General features: G+C 44.7%; 1 protein-coding gene across 1 annotated transcript in view; it reads right to left on the minus strand.

The window, feature by feature from the left end:
- ZNF512 (zinc finger protein 512) overlaps window positions 1-21,348 on the minus strand; it is a 22,542-nt gene continuing 1,194 nt past the window's right edge. The window contains exons 2-14 of the mRNA XM_041471286.1: window positions 19,823-19,881; window positions 18,371-18,579; window positions 16,533-16,622; window positions 12,907-12,990; window positions 11,651-11,775; window positions 11,190-11,276; window positions 9,486-9,584; window positions 8,933-9,100; window positions 7,463-7,657; window positions 6,714-6,815; window positions 5,041-5,103; window positions 4,381-4,479; window positions 1-3,924 (exon numbers count right to left, since the gene is read on the minus strand). Coding sequence (XP_041327220.1) covers window positions 3,604-3,924; window positions 4,381-4,479; window positions 5,041-5,103; window positions 6,714-6,815; window positions 7,463-7,657; window positions 8,933-9,100; window positions 9,486-9,584; window positions 11,190-11,276; window positions 11,651-11,775; window positions 12,907-12,990; window positions 16,533-16,622; window positions 18,371-18,579; window positions 19,823-19,881 — 1,701 coding nt within the window. The 3' untranslated portion in view covers window positions 1-3,603. The remainder of the gene's footprint in view (window positions 3,925-4,380; window positions 4,480-5,040; window positions 5,104-6,713; window positions 6,816-7,462; window positions 7,658-8,932; window positions 9,101-9,485; window positions 9,585-11,189; window positions 11,277-11,650; window positions 11,776-12,906; window positions 12,991-16,532; window positions 16,623-18,370; window positions 18,580-19,822; window positions 19,882-21,348) is intronic.

Consider the following 21,348-nt stretch of genomic DNA (forward strand, 5'->3'; position numbering starts at 1 on the left):
AGTTTTCTGTAAATATTATTCTTTAATTAATTACAAGTCTGTTTTGGTAAAAGTAGCTGTTGACATCATAAATTTCTCTAAGGCCTTGTTCTTGGCCCCACATGTTATACAAGCATCAGTTGAAAATATTAAATGCTTGATATTAAATAATTGTAAATAAGGATTTGTCCTAGAGAATCCCATACTCTGCAACTATTTGACATCTTTATCAAGAATGTTAATGAAATTATATAACAATTGCAAGGAGAATCCGCATATTAAACCCAAGCTTTCTGGAAAAGTTACTGTACAAAACATAGTTATTAAGGTATCTGCTAGAGTAGTTCTGTGAAATATACCATGATGTTTCAGAATGTGTTCATCATGTGCTATCTGGCCTTAAACCCTGTTGAGTTTCTAGAAACAAAAGAAATGAGTCCTCAGAGACATTTGCAGAACAACTGAAAAATGTGCTTAAGAGGGTAAAAGTGGATATTAACAGTGTAGTGAGGGAGTTGAGGACAAAAAGAAGTAGGTGAGAGCAGAGCAAGGTCATCATTGTATCTTACATAAACCAGACTGCTACAGAATACTGCAGCTGTTTCCTGGTTCATCCCTCTGGACTTAAAAAGTGAAAAATGCACCAATTGATATACAACATGCCAGCAAAGAACAATGCACAACAGAAAAAAAAAGAAAAACCTGTTTTGACTGAGACTAGTAAGCCTCTTTAGCTCATACAGCAAATTATGTATGGAGTTAATTACGACTACAAATACGCAGGAAGAAATTTCTGATACCCTAAAGCTATTTCAGTTACCAGGACTCAGCAGTATGGGATACAGAGGCTGAAATAAAACAAGTTCCAATGAGAAGACACAGCATTTTTAGTACAACGAACCACTGCAACAAGTATTGAGTGACTAGCCGGTTTCTTTTGTCACTTCTGATTCCTTCAAAACTGGATCTCTTCCTAAACATGTACTTGCTCAAGTAGAATTGGTAACAGCAAGGACCAGTTTGCTGGGGCAGTGGGCAGCGTTCCCCCAGGGCCTGTTGCCCATCTGAGCTGCTTGGTGCAATTGATTTGCTGGGAGGGATGTCATCCACAAAAACCTGGGGAATCCATGGATGGAGAGCAGCCTGGGGGACAAGGTCCTAGGGATAACAAAACTGGGATAACACAACCTGGCCACGTGCACTGGCAGCCCAGAAACAGCCAGTGTCCGGGGCTGCCTCTCCAGCAGCGTGCACAGCAGGCAAGGGAGGCGATTCTGCGTCTCTGCTGAAGCCCCTGCCCTCAGAGCAGAGGAGCACGGCTGCCTTGGCCCCACTGCAGCAGGATGCAGGTGCTCCAGGACACATCTCTCTCCTCACAGGCAGTGCACTGGCAGCAGTGCCACCACCTCATACCAGCTTGAGCCAATCCCGCAAACAATCTGCTGTTGTGCTGATGGACAGGGATGGATCTTGGAGAATGCTTTTTTCCATGTGCCATGTTATGTGGAGAGCAGGTTACTGAAGTAACTACAAAACCCAAGTGGTCACAAAGGATTCTGTCTAGAGAGCAGGTCTAGTTAGTAACTCATAAAGGACAGGAAACAGGACTCTAGACTGAAAACCACTATGAAAAACCTTCTTTAATTCCTGGGTTTATTGTACTGAGTGGGAATGCAGTGAACATTTGCTCCAAGTACAGCGCTGTGGAGTTCTGAAGAGAAACCAGGAAGACAGCTGAACAGCACCAGAGCATGCAGGGCAACCCTGCAGCAGGACAACTAACCCTGCAGCAGGACAGCCCTGCACAGGGCTGGGGTGTGCTGCGGGAGGAGGGATGGCACCAAGAGCACCACACAGCAAACAGACAAGAAACCACATTCTCACACTGGTGACATTTTATTTTGTTGTCTTCTGATCTTGCCCATCTCACTGCAGACTCTACAGGCCCTGCACAGTCTACATGCCTGTTTTCAGCACAGCACCTGCAAGCGCAGCAGCACCTGGTTCCAAAGGCAGCTCTGGAGACCACCTTGGCCCTACAGTATTCCCCCATCAGGAACAATGTGATTGTGCTGGTACTAACACACATGTACAAACCTGCCTGTTCCCCACACACTGCAATGCCTTCCCTGGGAATTTCAGCACCAGCAATTTTGTCAGACAGTGCAAATTTTGCAATTTTCTGGTATGATGGGTCTTTGGATAACGAAGTCTGGAGAACCCATTCTTTGAAGAATAGGACTGCCTGTGCTGCTGCTTCCTACTAGCTTCTATGACATCTGCTGCATTCAGACACTGAACAGGTTGCGCAGGGAGGCTGTGGATGCCCCAACCCTGGCAGTGTTCAAAGCCAGGCTGGATAAGGCCTTGAGCAACCTGGTCTAGTGGGACATGTCCCTCGTGGCAGCAGGGGGTGAGACTAAATGATCTTTAAGGTCCATTCCAATCCCTTAACATTCTATTATTTATAGAGACAAGAAGATATTATTCCTTATGATCCAGAGGCAATGCCAACACATGTCTTAAAATAGTGACCCCTCTTCTTTTAACCTTTTCAACACAGGGAAGCCACTGCTAATACACCTCATTTGCACAGAGAGGCGATACTGGAAAGAAACAGGTTATGTAAGACAATGAAAGGCATATCTGCAGAGCAGGGGGAAAAGACACTGTGGGAGCACTGGCATGACAAAGAACCACCTGCTGGCAAGGCAGCTTTGTGGAAACTGGTCCCAGCACTAGCAGGCTGCTCATGCAGGGAGGCACTGTCTTGCAGTATGTATCCCAGGTGAGCATGGAACAGGTGGGCTTCAGAGGGCACACAAGGGCCATCTCAGTACATCAGTTACTGAGGTCTCTAAAAGGCTGGTGAATCTCCAAAGGGCTTGAGAGCATTCAGTTGTTGCAGCACTGGAAGACTTTCTACACACGTTTAATGTTCAGCATTATAGGAGACAGATGCCAGGGGAACAGTGGGTTCCTGACAAGGGTAATAATGACCTTCCATCCCTTCCAAGTCTTGTGCTGTCTGGTGCGGAGCCTAAACACCAGGGTATGAAATAGAGCCTTGTGCAACAGGATACAGCAAATACTGAGAAGGTCTCTTTTGTGGCAGCCTTGCTGACAACAGACAGGAGAGTGACAGGGCAAGCCAGAGTCTTTGCATTCTGCACAGCACTGTTCCCATGTTTAGTTTGGGTGCATTCTTGTGCATTCTGCACAAGAAAGGATTTCCCCGTTGAAGAGACCTAAACATTGTGCCAGTCAATCCCTTTTGAGAAGAACTGTAAAAAAGAACCCTGATCTCACACATCAGAGGAAGATGACAAAACAGACACTTGCTGCACTGGAAACCACTAAACAAGCAACTAGTATGACCAGGCTGAGACTGCAACCAGAGCAGGAATCACACTGGGTACACTGTGAGTGCCACTGTCCAAAGGAACTCCACTGGCAGAAGCAGCCTCTGCACCACAGCTTTTGTTTGAATTCCTCACAACTGACCAGATGCAGAAGTTTCAGTACGAAAGTCACCCTCAGAACTGAGTCACAGTCCCAAAGACATTCAGTTGCTTATATTAGTGCTGTGGGTTGTGAGCCTGACAGAAGTGAAAAGCTTTAGGACTACTCCTTCTCATCTTCTAGGGATTTACTTCGGCCTCGCTTGCGGCTGGTTTTTGGAACTTCAGCTCTCTGTGCAACTTGGGGTGCCCCTTCCTCACTGCTCGCGCTCTCGTTGTCTGCCCGTTGTGGACAACCTCTCTTACTTCTCGTTTTTTCAGCTCCAACAGCGGGGAGCTTCTTGGCAGCCAGGGTGCCAGCTCTCTTCTTTTTGCCCCTGGTCAAAGGACGTTTCTTACGTTGCTTCTTCTGCTCTTCCCTTTGGCGAATTTTCATTAGCTTCTCAAAGCTTTTGGTTGTTGTTGTATTCACATCAAACCAGTCCTGCAGGTTTAGAAGGCAACAGGTTGGTACTGATCATGGTGCAAACAGCAAATAAAGCCTATCAGGGCTTACAATATGGCTGCCTTGTAGGACAAGATTTCCCTGAAAGGTAAGATCTGGAAAGGCAACTGCCCAACAACGCTCTGTTCTTTGATGTCTGTTCTTAGGTGTCACTCTGTCTCAGAGGATTCAGATTTGATTTGACATTTGCCTAGTTAAAGGCACAGGAAATGCTGCAGGGCTGAACAGAGCAGCAGCAGCTTGGGACAAGGCATGTGACATGACACAACACTTACTCCCCAGACTAACACATAAGACCAGCTAAGTTTAATGACCCTGTTCCCAACAGTGAGCAAGGAAAAAGTAAAACATGGCACACATCCAGCATTTTCTTCTTAAGACACTCTCCCCACTTCCAACATCCTGGGGTTTGAGGTTCCACTCTGCCTGCCTTACCTCAGCGTGCACAGAGTTGATGTGATACTTGACCCCACTCTCTGAAATGAACTCCTTCTCACACAGGAGACACTTGTATTTACCAGCCACAAAGTCTCCCTGGCATCAAAACAAACAAACAAGCAAAATTCCATCAAGAGTTGCTGGACCAGGAGGCTGATAAACCTATATATTTCATTTAAATCTTGCTCAGATAGAACTCAGATAGCAATAAAAACTAGAAGCTCTCATCCATCCATCTCATCTCTCACAGCAGACAGCTTTAGCTACAGCAGCACTAACATGAGTGAGCGGTTGTGCCCATGAAGCACAGGACTGCTCTCTGAGATGCCATAAGGTCTCCAGCAATGCACCTGGAAAAACTGCTCTTGTAGCTGTGAACCTACAGGTAGAACTGCTGTGTCATTAAACAGAATGCCAGTAAGGTGCTTTCTCCTGCTTTCAAGTATTGTTTCCAATGGCAACACCCTTAGCACACAGGAGAGCACCCAAACTGGGGGCTGGAATAAGGTGATCTTTAAGAGCCCCTCCAACCCAAACCATTCCACGAATCCACGAATTTGTGAGGATCTCAGATCAGCAGGTGGCAGGACAAGAGCTTGAACAAAGGGTTATCAGAGGGACAGGGACAGTGGGGCTATTAAGAGGAAAGTTACCAACCAAGGTACATGTGCCAAGGTGAGACTTGAGTCCTGAGACACTGCCATACACAGATTCACAACCCTGAAACAGTAAAAAAACACCAAATGTGAAAAACATGCTAGCAAGAAATCACTTCTTCCTGGACAATAAAGCATTATTATGTCTGGAGGCCAATCCCAAAAGTGCAAAAGAGAGGTAGACGGAGGCAGATACCAATCCTCCACAGCCAGAAAGCTTCTGGTAAAAAGACCATTAGAAGAGTAAGCTTAGTATTTATATTTCCAGTTTCTGAGCACACTTGGACAAAAAAAAGCTCCTGTGACAGTTACTCTCATGCTCTATCAACAGCCTGACTAAAATGTCAATGTGCTTTCTGCCTGAAGTGCAACAGAGAAAAAATTCAAGCAGACCACACGGGGCAGGTACAAGACACTTCTCGCTCCTGCACTGCTCATGCCTAGTGGCACAGAGCAGGAGCACAGCATCCAACAGCCCTGATCTCAGTTAAAGAGAAGCTTTAGAGGCTTGGCCCCTGGGGAGCTTCAGGCATCAGTCCTGGGGTACCACACTGTGCTCAGCCTTCAGCCCAGGTCCCAGAACAAGGTGCAGGAGCAAGACATGCTGCTGGGTCACTGGCTGGTGACACAGGACAGCTGCTCTCTGCACACAGCTCCACAGACAACATGGGGCTGCAATTCTGATCTTGAAAATGATGCTAGCCTCAATACTGGGGAGAGAGTGCTGGGAGTGGGGTAGAGGAGGGCAGAGGGAAGGCACCATCTATACTATACACCAAACCTAGAGGGCAGCTGCCACTGATCGTTGGCTCTCTGACAGCATGTATCATGTGGACATGTCCACCACCTCCACCAGTGGGGCCATTTTTTCCCACTGGATCTGACTGGTGATTGTTGTAAGGCATTGTGAGAAATTAAGCTTTTCAGTCCAAGGGGTCCAAGAGAGCCAGAGAGGGACTTTGGACAAGGACCTGGAATGACAGGACAAGGGGCAATAGCTTCCCACTGCCAGAGGGCAGGACTAGATAGGATACTGGGAAGGAATTCTTCCCTGTCAGGGTGCTGAGGCCCTGGTACAGATTGCCCAGAGAAGCTGTGGCTGCCCCATGCCTGGAAATGCTTAAGGCCAGGTTGAAAAGGGCTTAAAGCTGGTCTAGTACAATGAAGAAAACTTAAGTGCTGTGCCAGACAAAGTCTCTTTACTCTTGTGTTTCCAACTCTACTCCTTCCTTCTATGGAAACCTCAGTTTGGAGGTTTGAATAGTGGAAAAATGACAGGCCTCCTTCCTTCTATCTATTCCTTCTATGAATAGATTTAGATAGAAAGGCGGAGGCCTGTCATTTTTCCACTATTCAAACCTCCAAAGTGACCAACTGCTCACCTGGATGAGAAAACTGTACTAGCCTGACACCAAGTTACTGGCTCTCAAGTGTTCACACACATTCCCAAAAGGATCATCCCCAGGGCACTTTGATGCAAAAGACAAAAGGAGCATCCTCAGACATCTCCAAGACTAAACAGGGCCTTGATTACACTAAAAAACCATATTGAGATGGAGCAGGATTTGTCTCCCACAGAGAGACCAACTGCAGTTTCAGGGTTGTGGGAAGTTGTTGGCTCATACAGACCCGAAATCTGTCCCCCCTGGGACTTCAGAAACAGTTAAGGGTTACCTGATTTGGGCAGTGGACTCTTCGGTACATCTTTATTTCCGTTTTCCATTTGCACAGCACATCTTGACTAAATGTGGGCAGTCCAGGACGAGTGTATTTCAGCTGAGACAAAGATGGAATCGAGAGCTGGAAGTAATGCTGGCTACACAGAATTCGTCTTCTAGGCTGAGACAGAAGTGCCTCTCCTCCTACTCTAAGAGGCAAACTCCCAATAATCAATGTTCTCTTGTCTCACCAACTTTCTAGAAACATAACTGAATCTGGAAAACCGCCATAGTATCAGAATCTGAAACCTCCCATTGCCTTGACTACAAAAATTCCTCTAAATGTCCTTACCCCGCTGAAATCCGTTGTTTTTCCTTGTCTTTCACTCACAGCCTAAAGGACACTACTGGAAATTCAGAAGTCTAAAGCACTGTGAAATAGCACAGTATGTATCAGAGACTGGAAGGATTGCTGGGGCCTTTCAGCATGGCAGGAGTGATCTGAGCCTATGCTAGCCCATGCTCCTTGTACCCCCTGGGAATTCCAGCAATAGGACTCTACAGTCATTACAGCCTGCCTGAACAAAACACTGCACCACAGCAACTGCTGCTGCAGAAATACTGTGTGAGAGAGAGACAGCAGAACCCAATCCTCCCCACAACACACCTTTCCATGTGCCATAAACATGGGGCAGGAGCCAGTACAACTCATTAGATGTAGAGCTATAAACTTGAACCCTATAGAGTATTTTTAAGGCCTTGTACCTTCCGGTCATCTGGAATCAAGTCCTGCAGAACTTTTCTTTTGGGCCACTCTTTGGCTAGCTCCTCTCCTGCCAGCTCATGGAGATAGTAGATTGCCACCTTTGCAGATCTCCTCTGAACTCTGCCTGTGTCGTTTTGCTCCCGTTTCATTTCTTTCAGGTTCTCTGTTCTTCTCTCCTCATGGAGGAAAGTGACCTGCAATGAAGGCCCAAAAAAGTGAGCCTCTTTCACTACTTCCTATTTCAGTTACACTAAATACTGTAAATAAATGTTTTGCCAAACCCCTCATAAATAGGCTGCATCAGCTATGGTTTACTGTTGCGGTGTGTTGTCATGGTGTGCCTCAGTTTCCCTGGTCCCTCCCCTGAAGTTTTGTCCCCAGGTGGTGTGTCCACCACCTCTCCTTTCCCCCACCCTGAGCCCTGCTGGGCACTGTCTATCAAAGCAGAAAATCCAGAGGAGCACCGAGTGATTGGCAGGTTCAAAGGATGCCCTCCACCCCCTGGGGGGCCATTGGCCCATCCAGGTGTCTCTCTCACCTGAGACCCCCGCCCCCCCTACCTGGTTGGTGGTCCCTGTTTTCCCTCCCCTGCCCCGGGTTAAAAGGACGAGCACACCACGCGCCGGGGCTTCTGGTGGAGCTGTTACTGCATTCAGATGCCATGTGGCCCAGAATAAGAACTCTGGATTAAAAACTCTGGATTAAACCCTCTATCAGGACCGACTCCTTCTTCAGCATTGCCTTAAAAAGTTTCTCCAGCACAGGGAGGCCTGAGGAGTGACCCTCTTTTACCAACAAGCTCCAGCCCGTAAGCACTGGAGCTCGGGACACGCCTGGACTTGTCCCCACGTGCACAGAGCTAGCCAGAGCATCTCTGGGCTGCAAAACACCACAGGTGCTGCTATTTGGTTCAGCAGCAGGAACCAGGCAAGCCAAGGCAGTCCCATTCAGTAATATTGGTATAATCCAATAGTTTACTGTCACAGACAGAGGACAGAAGTGCATCCCACTGGTGAGACAGACCTCCAGAACTGCTCATAGGGATCACAGCAGTGAGGCTCAAGCAGAGAGCTTCATGAAGTTGCTAGTCTTGAAAAGTATTCCATCATTCACTGTAAAACCCTCATGGACAACAAGACTGCCTGTTCTGCTCCAATGGCGAGTATTTTAAGAGCAAAGGAAAGCATCTCACAAGTTACGTTAGCATCACTCTTTCACAGAGCAAAAGTCAGGTAATTTACTGCTGAATTGCTGATTTACTATTAAAAACTTCATCCTAGTCACAGATAAGCAACAGCTCCTCCTAGAAGGAAACTATCAAGGACAAAATAATCCAGGGGCAGGAAAAATGCAAACACTTGTGGTCTACAATTACCCAACAAAGTAGCAGACAAAAGCCTACACGTGTCTCAAGCCTAAGTGGCTGAAGTCCCATCCCAGTCCCCGATACCACTGGAGGGTGCACTCACCGGCCCATGCTTTGATCGGAGGTGGTAGACAAGTCCTGCCTTTGATCTGTATGCTTTCCCACAGTGATGGCACTTCATAGCCATTTTCTCCAGCTCAGAAGCAGCCTTCCCACATTTTTTAACATGATATAGGTATCCCATTATGCTGGTGAAGCTGCCTGTGCAGCCCTGTCAACATAAAAGAAAAACACATGGAAGAAAACCATTCTTCAAGGGATTGCACCCCCAGTGTGAACAGGAACCACAGTTTGCTGACCAAAGTACTAGCACTTATCCTGACAGAGCAGAGACAGGCAGGCAGAAAACTTTAATGTTAGTCTATTCGGACAGATGAAATCTGCAACAAAGAATTGGCATTGAAATGTCTATTAAAGGTCTCTTTTAACCCAAACCATTCTATGATTCTATGCTACTCTGCCTTAAAAGCATAGTTGAGATCTCGAAACAAATCGTGCTTTGGCCAGCACCAGAGCACACTCACCAGCACTCTCATGTTTCATATTTATGCATAAAACACTGCTGTTTAATTGACACTTTGCACAATGCAGCTTACCTCCCTTGTACACTTTAATTTTCCCATTCGCTTCAAAACCTTCCGAAGGCGGTCTCGCTCAAGCTGCTCATCCAATTCTTCTCCCTCCTTCACAACTGGCTAAAGCACAGCAGAAAGATGAATGGAAAACACAGGATGCTCATCATTTACAGTTCTCCCCACAGGGAATTCACTACTCACACTGGGGCAGGAAAGCTTCTAAAATAATTGAATCTCTGCAACTTAACAATTTTACAGACATGTATTTACTATAATGATGACTTTCTGCATCTCTGCTGGTTTTGGCTGGGGTGATAGCTGGTGTGGGGCTGTGTTTTGGATCGGTGCTGAGAACTGGGTTGATAGCTCAGAGATGGGTTGCTGAGCAGCCCCTGCACAGCGCTAAGGGCTTTTCTCATGCTGCTGCACCAGAGTGGCCTGGGGGTGCAAGAGCAGCTGGGAGGGGACATATCTGGGATAGCCAACCCCAACTGACCATGAGGATAATGCACAGCATACTGCCAGCCCCAACTGACCACGAGGATATTGCAGAGCATACACTATCATGCTCAGCATGTAAAGCTGGGGGAAGGAGGAGGAAGGGGGCAGACATTCATCTGCTGTACCAAGCTGCCACTATGTGTGATGGAGCTCTGTGGTCGTGGAGATGCCTGGACTTTCCTGCCAAAGTGGTGAATGAATTCCTTTTGTTTTGCTTGTGTGCTTAAGCTATCTATTGAACTGTCTTTATCTCTGCCCATGAGTTTCCACACTTTGATTCTCTTCCCCATCCTGTGGGTGAGGGAGAGAGTGAAGGGCTGCATGAGGCTTGGCTGCTGACTGGGTTAAACCAAAGAGGAATTATCTTTAAAATGAGTGAACTGACAGAAAATGATGCATCTTAAACATTTACTGGTCCTACTGTGTCCACTCAGCCTGACTAATGTGAAGCAGACTGCTTGTAACAGTTACTCATCTGTGCAAAACTACAGCTCCAGTCCCTTATTCTCTCTCTCATGGTTATTGTATATTATTTCCTACTTTACCTAATATTACATCTAGACTGAGTAAAAAGATAGAACTCAGTGACAGACCTAATCCTCAGGGCCAGAACGTGATCCCTGGCCTGCATAATTTACTGATAGAGCTGTAGGTTCAGAAACTGCAGTACTGGGAATCATGAAAAAAAAAAAATCAGAGTGAATTATCTGAACTTTGCACAGACTTCCAAATGACCTTTTCAAAAGTTCTAATTCTTCACCACTAGAACAGGAGACGTTGCCTTCTTTAAAGTAAGAGCAAAGAAGAAAAGCAGATTGTAGTATTAGTACTAATCTAGTGTTAGATTAGAACTAATTGCTGCTTCTGCTATTTTACCTCAAATCTAGTCTGCTCTGGATGAAGAAAAACCTCCTCCTTTCTAGCAAAGGACTGAAATTGCAGCCTAATCTTTTTCCTTCTGATTGGGAATGCCTTTTATGTGTGACTTCTTACCAGACTAAACAGAAATTCATCCCTCTTTCTATGATGTTGCATGCCTACCATCTCTGGTAACATTCTACTGTTTTGCAGATGTCAAGTCTAACTGGAAAAATGATAGTTCAACTAGATTTGAAACCTAGAACACTTGAAAAAAGCACTCCATGTTCCATGTCTGTGTGTAGCAGGAAAGGACCAAAGCCTGTTCTGCCTGTAGGAGTTTCAGATGCACAGCAGCTGTATTACCTGATTGTTATGGTCTGCCATGACATGGTATTTCATCCCTGCTAGAGACTTCAGCTGCTTCCCGCAGTGGTGACATGTGAACATTTCCTAGAAATAAACAAGGACGTGGTGCATTTAACTGTAAATTAACCAAAGCAATGGAAAACTCTTTGGGGGAAAGGAGCAGGAGAGCAGAAAAATTTATTTGGGCCTGGTAACTCTCTTCAAAGAACCGATTTTATGGAGTCTAAAATCTAGTGGAACAATGAAATAACTACACCTTTGTTCACTACCCCAAACCTCCAGCAAAATGCTGAGCAAGAAGCACCAATCACTGTTCTTAGAGATGTATAAAGGACTCATGCTTAGGGACATGGTGATGAGATTAAACTGGTTTTAAATACAACACAAAACAGGCAGGTATTTCTATCAGTAAGCTGAAGAGGAGAAAAGAAACCATTGCTCATCTCTTGTATTCTTACCTTCCTGCAATTCATCATATGTTTTTTCAGTCCTTCTACAGTCTTCCTCACCACGGCCCGGCAAGTGGGACAGGTAACTCGGCCTTTGTCCTGAATCTCTAAAAACCACTGCTCTTCCATACTACCTGTCAAAACACAACGTTTAGAACCCAAGTGCTAACACAACATCTTTGTTTTTTTTTCCTCCTTCGATGTGCGCAGTGAACTCTAAAAAAAACCAGGTCACATGCTACCAAACTTGTGTCCAGCTGCATTTCAACATGCCAGCTCCTTTACAGCTTCAGGTATGGAATGTCAAGGCACACATCACTCACTTTCAAGGAGCATTTTACAAACACCCTTTGACCTACCATTCTCTTGTAAGGTGTGTTCTTCTACCTGACCAGTGGACATTTTTTCCTCTGTTAATTTCTGTCGCACAATTACTTTAGCATGCTGAGTGAACTCTTCTTTTGGCCAAAGTGTTTTCATAGTAAAAGCAGTCACAGACCACCAGGGCAAGTTACTCAACAGCCAGGGAAAAGCACCCTGGTTTTCAGTCTCTGGCCTCTTTGTGAAATCCCAAGCAGAAATTTGGCATAATCCACAAGAATTATAAATTACTGAAATGGGTTCTGGGAAGAAAAGTAGTTTAGCAGCCATCTGCCTGAATTCTTACCGTAACAAAATCCACAGCCTCTCCTCTTTTCCCAATAATAACAGACCCAGGCTGTCCCTCTCCTGGGGAAAAGTTTGTGAATCAAACAGCACTTGGCAGAAAACTGGGGTGTTTAATGAGTGCTGTGATTTACAAATACCAAGTTATTCCACTCACTGAATGAAGGCTAATTTTATTTTTCTAAGACAGATTGCTTGGGTCTCTGGTTCCCAGAAAAGGTGATCTGGCAGCAGCAGCTAAGGAGTTTTTCCTGCAAACATATTCTGCTGAGTAAAAACTATAAATATTTTAATGAGTTTAATAATGCAACTATTTTAACAGGCTTTTGTTCAGTTCAAAAAGTGATTCCTCCTTTCCTGTTACATTATGCAATAGCAAGAGCACGTGGAATTACACTCAGGCAATGTGCAGTCCTTTCAGTCCTACTCTGCAGTACTGACACAGTGCCAGGACAGCAGCCAGCTCCAACTTGTCAACAGTATAGTGAACTACTGAATGGAAACACCAGAAGCACAGCTGTTGCTCAGATTCAAATACTACAATCACATTTATCTTTTATCTGCTTCATGAACAATTCTTAGCTACTGCCTCTTCTTACCTGCATCATAGGTTTCTGGCTCTTTCTGAACACAGTGACGTTTCGTTCTGGAGTTTTGTTTTGTTCCAGTTTGCTGTTTTTTCCCTGTTATAACACAAACAAGACAAGCCAGAAGACTGAGTTCTGCTAGCTTTGTTACAACAAAAAACAGAATTTTTTTGCGAGAAGGCTGCTATTTAGTCTGCTGTTATCTCAAAGTTATTCAGAAATGTTCAATGCTTTTTTTTTAAAGCAATGTCAAGATTATGTTTCCTACTCCCTTTCAAGATCTATTTATAGTGGCAGGCATTAGTCCCACCCAAATGTAAGTTGTATGGCTCTTCATACTCAAAGCTCAGGGGATGGGAACTCTTCACACTGACACATCCTCTGTGCACAGTTTGTCTGAGTCCATCTGATGACAACCATGGGGAGTCTCATTGCTCCACTCATTCCAGTCTTCTTTAGACTAAAAAACTTATTGTTTCAGTACGGGTTATGCTGTTTGCTCTTGTCTCCCCGTCCTCTTCAGTTGTCCCACACATTTCCTGAACTGCAGTGCCTACTCCTGGAAACAGCACTCCATGGTGACCCTGCATTACAGCAAAATAATTACTTCACATGTCTGATTACTTCACAGAGTCTACATTCCTCCTCAAAGCTCTCTGTCTAACACCTGCCTACTTAAAAAAAACACTATGACACTGCTAGTCCCAGTCCGCTTTTGATCTGCTACGGATCTTGGATCCTCTTCTGAAGCACTGACTCCTGGGAGGCTGCTCGTTGTTTTTCAGCTGCAACAGTGTTTCTTCCCAAACAATATCATCATTAATTTTACACTGTTCTCTGTTCCATTTTAAAATTCTTTCTCTGTTGTCAAGACCACTTTCACTTTTAGCCTTTTCTCCAGTACACTTGCTGTCACGTTCAGCTCTGCGCTGTCTACCTACTTCCAAGTCCTTGGTGACAGAAACAATAGTCAGAATTGAATACAGGGACATTCCATGAACCATCTTTCTATACTCCTATTTCATCAGGCTAGTGACCTCATTGTAGAAGGCAATCAGGTTGATTTAAGCGTGATTGACCCTGCATGAATCAATGCTGATTACTCCAAATCTCCATCTTGTCCTTCATGTGTTTGGAAATGCTCTCCAGGATGATCAGCTTCCCAGGGACTGAGGTGAGGTAGACTGGCCCATAGTTCCTCAGATCTTCCTTCTTTCTGTCCTTGAAGATACGAGTGGTATTTTCTCTCTTTCAGCCTCCAGGAACCTCTGCCAGTCGCCATGACCTTTCAAAGATAATCAAGAGTGGCCTCACAATGACATCAGCCAGCTCTCAGCACTCAGTGCAACCCATCAGGCCCCATGGGACTTGGAATCATAAATTGTTTAGGTTGGAAAAGCCCTCCAAGATCATCAAGTCAAACAGTTCCCCCAACGCTGCCAAGGCCACTGCTAACCCATGTCCCCAAGTGCCACATACACATGCCTTTCAAATCCCTCCAGGGATGGGGACTCCATCACTGCTCTGGGCAGCTGTGCCAAGGCTGGACAGTCCTACTGGGGCAAAAAATTGCTCCCAGTATCACATCTAAACCTGGTGCAATTTGAGGCCATTTCCCCTTGTCCTGTCACTTCCATGGATGCAGAGTCTGACCCCTCCTGTCAGGGAGTTGTGCAGAGCCACAAGGTCCCTTCTGAGCCTCCTTTTCTCCAGGCTGAGCCCCTTCCCAGCTCTCTAAGCCTCTCCTGGGGCTCCATTCCCTTCCCAGCTCCCTCAGCCTCTCCTGGGGCTCCATTCCCTTCCCAGCTCCGTTCCCTGCCCTGGACACGCTCCAGCCCCTCCAGGTCTCTCCTGGCAGGAGGGGCCCAGAGCTGCCCCCAGCACTGGAGGTGTCCCAGCAGTGCCAGCACAGGGGACGGGCACTGCCCTGGCCCTGCTGCCACCCCAGAGCTGGCACAGCCCAGGGGCCACTGGCTGGACTCTTTCTCACCTGGGCACACCTGGGCTTGTGTTGAGCCACTCTTAACCAACACTCACAGGGCTTTTTCCAGCTCCTCTGCCCCAGCCTGGAGTGCTTCATGGGGTTACAGTCACCCCAGGGCAGGGTCTGGCACTTGGCCTTGTTGACCCTCACACTGCTGGCCTCGGCCCATCATTCCAGCCTTTCCTGTTTCCTCTGCAAAGCCTTCCTGCTCTCCAGCAGATACACATCCTAATCCACTTGGTGTCATCTGTGAACTTACTGAAGGTGCTCTCAGTCCCCTCATCTAGACCATCAATAAAGATATTAAACCACACTGGCCAAATTCTGGGCCCTGGGGAAGACAACTGGTGACTGGCGCCAGATGGATGTCACTCCATGCCCCATGGCTCTGTGGGCCCAGACATGCAGCCAATTTTCCACCCAGCAAAGAGTGCACCTGTCCAAGCCATGAGCATCCAGTTTCTCCAGAAGAATGATGTGGGAAATGGTGTCAAAAAGGCTCCACCAAAGTCCAGGTAAATAACATCCACAGCCTTTCTCTCATCCATTAAGTGCATCACCTTGTCATACAAGGACATCAGGTGAGTCAGGCAGTACCTGCCATTCTGCCTGGGCCTGATCACCATGTTGTCCTGTAGCTGCCCCATGACATTACCCAAGATAATCTGCTTCATGACCTTCCATGGCACCAAGGCCAGAGCCACATACATATTTGTGGTTTCCCGGATCCTCCTTCTGAGCCTTCCTGCAGATGGGTGTCACACAGGCTAACTTCCAGTCCTCTCAGACCTTTCTACTAAACCAAGACTACAGGCAAATGATTGGGTAAATCCAGTTTACGTGCTCTAACCTTGACCTCCTTCACTGAGTGTAGGGCTTCCTTTTTCCAGACTTGCCCTCTCTGGTCTCAGGCTCCTGGGATTCCCGAAGGATTCCTTTAACTGATAAAGACAGAGGCACAGGAAACATTGAGTACCTCAGCCTTTTCTGTGTCCTTTGTCACCAGCTCTCCTGCTCTGAGGAGCAGTGCACTCACAGCTTCCCTGGTCTTCCCTTTGCTGTTCATGTACTTGTAGAATTCTTTCTTGCTGCTGTTCACATCCCTTGCCAGATTCAACTCCAAGCTGGTTTTGGCTTTCCTAACCTCATCCTTGCAAGACTGGACAGCAAATGTACACTTCTGTGTCACCTGCTCCTACTTTCACCACTTGTACACCTTCCTTTGCACCTAATCACTGACTGACAAACCTTCTGAAGGAATGAAAGGCCTCTCATGTCACACATTTCTCCCCTTGGTCTTTGTGGCAATAAAAAAGTGTTTAGGTTTGATTTCCTCTTAATGTTATCAGCTACTCAATCTCCAGATGTTTACAAGCAATGTATCCAATTATTTAGTCTATAATCCTTTGGGAAACTGAAGTGATGGTGGCCTATACTTCCCACAATTCCCTTCCTCCCTCCCTTTGTTGGACCTCTAAGACAGACTGAAGTTAGATCACCTCCCACTGATTAAGCAGACACTATTCAATGGCTTCCTAGAACAAAACATTCAGAATCAGAAACAGAGTTTGAAGACTCCAGAAGATGTCACTTGGGCAGACAAGTCGAAGTACTTGTAGGCTTGAAATTAGGCATTACAAGTTATTTGTATTACCCGAAATCTTCTGCTTCTTCTTGGGAGAGTCTTTAACATCTTTGCCTTCCCTTTGCTCAGATTTCCTCTTGCCTTTCAAGAGTACTTCTCCTGATAAGTAAGAACAGATATGTTTCAGTCTCAGTATTCAGTCTGGATAACAGCTTTGAGTCTACTGCTGCCTCATCTTATCCTTATATTCAATATTTAGTAACAAAACAAAACAAACAAAACAAAACGTACTTCTTGTGAGGCACCTAGACACCAGTAAACTGGACACAGCCTTTTCACTCAGCAACATTTAGGCACCCCATGGCCCACAATACTGTGATACAGCAGGTATGGAAGAAACAGTGCCACAGCATGGCCTGGAAAAATAATCCTCAATAAAAGAGACAGAAAGTGCTAGGTTATGTGATAAAAACCTCACCTGCACTCACACAAAAAGGAGCATACAGAAACTCAGTATCGTGCCTGCCCTGAATATTCCCAAGCCTATCAAAATCTTGTCTCTATGAATACAGATGAGCACAGAAGCACAATGGTAGGCATGGAACACCGATTATAGACTTAAAGAAACAGACAGCTTCCTCCTGGTTCTGTCCCAGGAGACCCACAAGAATAAGTCAGTGGGAACCCCTCTCTGAAAACCCCTTTGGAAGGGGGAAACAGTGAGAACGGAGAGTGTGGTTTTACTGCCTAGGGTTATGTAGCACCTGGGATTTGAGTGGAGAACAATTCAGGATTACACAAGACTAGGATGATCAGGAGTGGTATCAAAGGGAGGGAAAGGGACAGAATTACCCAATTTGTAGTTGATCAAGTGGGGGAAAATAGAGGTATAAGAGGATAGCAAAGAACACCTGCCTGTAAATAGGTGACTGGTCAGTATACAAATCTTGTCATGTCTGACACCAAGCAGGGTCTGTGAGTATGAGCCTGTCTGTAAGGTCTTCACCTGCCCCCCACATGGCTCTGCAGGCCTCAGGGGCCAGTGCATCCATGGCCCAGCAAATGAGGAGACTGGGATCCAAATGTCAGGCACTGAGCAGATTGAGTGTATAAGGATGGAGGCTGTTGGTGCTGCTTGTGTGCATGCTGATCTGCCTGGCTCCTGTTCATGTATGTTGTAGGCCTGTGTTTGTTCCTACAGCAATACTCAGTCTGGCTAGTGACTGCACCTGGGGCTGTGCAGCTACAGCAATCTCACTTCTATCAAGCTACTGTATTTGCCTCTCCCCACAACAGCACGGAATACAGATCTTGACTTAGAGGTAAGAACAAAGTGCATTAAAGAAGATTGAAGTTTTGACTCTCTGCCACACAAGAAGTTTGGAAAACAGCTCCTAGGCCAGGAAATCTGAATGTTCCTGCAAAAACCTAAGACCCAAACCAGACCCATTCCAAATCAGAAAATTAAAACTGACAAATGTGAGAAAATAAAGACATCCTTAAAAAAATAATCATCTACCAACCAAAAAAGCTGTATCTAATCCCAAATACTACTGAATGGTCCCCTTTGCCACATCTTTAGAGTTGATGGTTCTATTTTTGAAGCTCTTGAAGCTTATTTGTGATATGATTGGTGTAACTCTTATCTCTTCTACAGATAGAACTGAGTTCAAGCACAGAATGATTACTTTAATAGACAAGTGACTCAAAAGGAACTATGCATAATGTCAGAGAACTGTACCCGTATTTGTGCAGTGGCAAAAGTTCATTTCTTCTAATATGTGAGCAGCACTAGCAAGCTTGTAATTTTTGGCTGAATTGCAGCATGTCTTTCATGAGCAAACTAATCTCTCACTGAAGAACCAGAGAGAAAATCAGTTTTGCCTTGGAGCAGCAGTGATAAATACCTTTTTTTTCTGAAGATTTGTTCACACTGTTTTTCATTCCTCTCATTTCCAACCAGTAAGCAGGCCTGCGAATGGTCCGCTTGCTCCTGGGCTCTGCACTCCCATTCACTGGGCCCTTCGGGGAGGCAGAGGAAGCGTTGGTGACTGGGTCCTCAGAGTCACTGTTCACTCCTATAAAAGCAGCTTCCACCTCCTCAAGTTGCTTAGACCTGGAAAACATCAAGTCGAATTCCTGTGTGTACACATGCATACTAGTACACAATCACAATAAACTTGACAGACAACATCCTTCTCATCTTCCCAAGTATTCTAAAAACCAGTATCACAGTTCACTGAATCTCCTGAGTTTTGGGAACTGTAAAGTGCCAGCAAGATAAAATGTCCTCAGTGTTGTTTTTCAGTATATCTTTTTGATAATGACATTAGTGAGATCTCAAGAGGAACAGAAAAAAATATTCCTCCTACCTCAAACTTTCAACTTTAGAAGCAGGAGCAAGTGAATCTTAATTGAAAAATATGCACTTATCCTTGAAATATAAAAATATTTCTGCAGCCCATCATTACAAAAGAGACATTTTCCATCCCAAAAAGGGCAAGATCTCCTTCAGTCTCTACTCCCAGAATCAGAGCTGGCACTACGCAATTAAAGATTTCATGCCAGTAAGAATTTTAACTTTCAGCAATGAAGACAACCTTCCAATATATCCTACAAATCACACTACTTTAAGACTACTTTAGACTAATCAGCAGCACTGAATTTTTTTCCTAGAGATAGAGGGAACTTTGCTTCACTGTTCTGAAGTATTTCTCTCAGGCCTTGAAATGCCTGGACATCTATATTCCTGTACATGACAGCCAACTGAATCAGGTGTCAAAGAAACACAGAGTATCTATTCTCTGGGCAAATACCATTTATGTAAAGAGGAAAGAAAGGGAACACAAACATTTTGCAATGTATCCCACTGCTACTACAATTACCAACTGAAATAAGTAGATCACTCGAGAGTTGACTGTGATGGCCATTCTGTCAATATTCTGAGCTGTGGAGCTCACCTTTAATACATCAATCCAGGAATTAATAAGGAGGGGACACTGATGGCAACAGGTCGGGTCATTACATACTATGTTTCACGACATACTGCAGAAGCATGGGGAGAGGATTTCTCAAACTAAAGTCTTTAAGTTGCAATCGCACCCAAAATACATACATTTCGGAGCACCATTTGGTCTTGGACTTAAAATATTTATCTTCACAATGCTAAAATCCTTTAAAAAATAAATGAAAGCTAATACACACTGAAGTGTCAGAAAAGCACTTTTCCTATAAACCAGTAAGTGAAGTCAGCTGAGACTCTCAACACATTAATTAAAATTGTTGCAGCTCTTAAAATTCAGAATATTCTCAGCTTTTTTCTTGCGTTCAATCAAACTAGACAAAAAACATTCACATACTTTTTATTTCCCAAGGACTTCTTGAGTTTCTGCTGTCTGTGATGTCCAGTCCTGGTGTCCTAAAAAGGCAGAACAATTCACATTAGCAGCATCATTCGTTTTCTTTTAGCATGTTTCACTATGCAGCCAAGCACAATCATGTGCACATAACTCTGCAGATGTGCATACACCACCCTTTGAAAAATAAATCACTGTTTCCTGCAACTAGAAGTGCTTAACCTTTCCAACTCCAGCTGAATTGGACTGGAATCAAACCAGGGATGAGCCCCTCCACACCCCCCATATGAAAGTCAATCTCTCCCCTACAATGGGATGTGATGGAGTATTCTTTGTCTCCAATACATTCACCCATATATGTCTTCTGCCTATACTTTTATCACTTGATGACAAATATTTCAGACACTAATTTGCTAGCTTTTACACAGTACTGATTTTTCCTTAATGAAATAGTTCTTCCATTTACCCTGCCAAGAACCTTGTTTCTAGTCTCCTTCATGCCCTCATTTTTATCTTGCTTTATAATACCCCATCAGCTGCCCAGATGTTCATTTTATCCACACCGTAGAATCCTTTTTCTTATTCAACAAAGATTTTTTTGTCACTTATCACTTGCTGTACTCCTATTAAGACATGTAATTTAACACATCTTTGTAAAAGTATGTGTACAAGTCAGTTGAACAACTCATTTGCTGTAGGTGGCTCCTAGTGCATGGACAATCACGTACCACCACCTTCTTTCAAATGCTAATAATGACTGAATGCCATTCTTCATTAGAAAACTCAGGACAAAACCAGTAGTTATACAGACTAGAAAATAAAAATCACTGCCCAGCAGAAGTATAAAGAATACCAAAACTGTAACTTAGGGAACAAAGGTAGTATTTTGCCATAAACAGGAACCGGCTAAGAAACTGGAAGAACCAAAAAAACCACAAAAATCCCAATAACAACCAAAACAAAACAAAAAAAACCACCCTGAAAAGAAATCCCAACAAAAAAATCCAATGAAACAAAAGAAAAAAAAACCAAAACCATACAATAAAAAAAAGAAAACAAAAAAAAACATACAATAAAAAAAAAGAAAACAAAACAAAAAAAAGGTTAAATTACCTATCTTCTTCATAGAAAAATGTGATGCACACTATCAGCAGTGAGAGACACCCTAAGCACCAGTTAAGAAGTTCAGTAGTAGGCACTAATACCAATACATGAATGATTAAACTGTGCCTATTCATTCCAGCCCCAGTCTCCTCACGGAAATGCTAGGGAAGCAGCAGGAAAAAATTCACAACTGCTTGATCAGTGACTTCACAATCAAATCTTGCCTCCTTGGAAGTAAAGTCAACTGGATGTTTTGTGTTTGCATTATTTACACCCAAAGAGTAGTGTCAACAGCACTGTTTGGGAAATCTCCACATGAAAAATGTGTAGCAACCTCACTGAGAAGCAGCCAGAAAAAATCAGGGCTATGAAGTTGTAATGATAAAAGCAAATAAATAAACAGGCAGGCAGAGTCTGCTGCAATT

This window comes from Pyrgilauda ruficollis, unplaced genomic scaffold, assembly GCF_017590135.1.
Source record: "Pyrgilauda ruficollis isolate IOZ18807 unplaced genomic scaffold, ASM1759013v1 scaffold260, whole genome shotgun sequence".
NCBI lineage: Eukaryota > Metazoa > Chordata > Aves > Passeriformes > Passeridae > Pyrgilauda > Pyrgilauda ruficollis.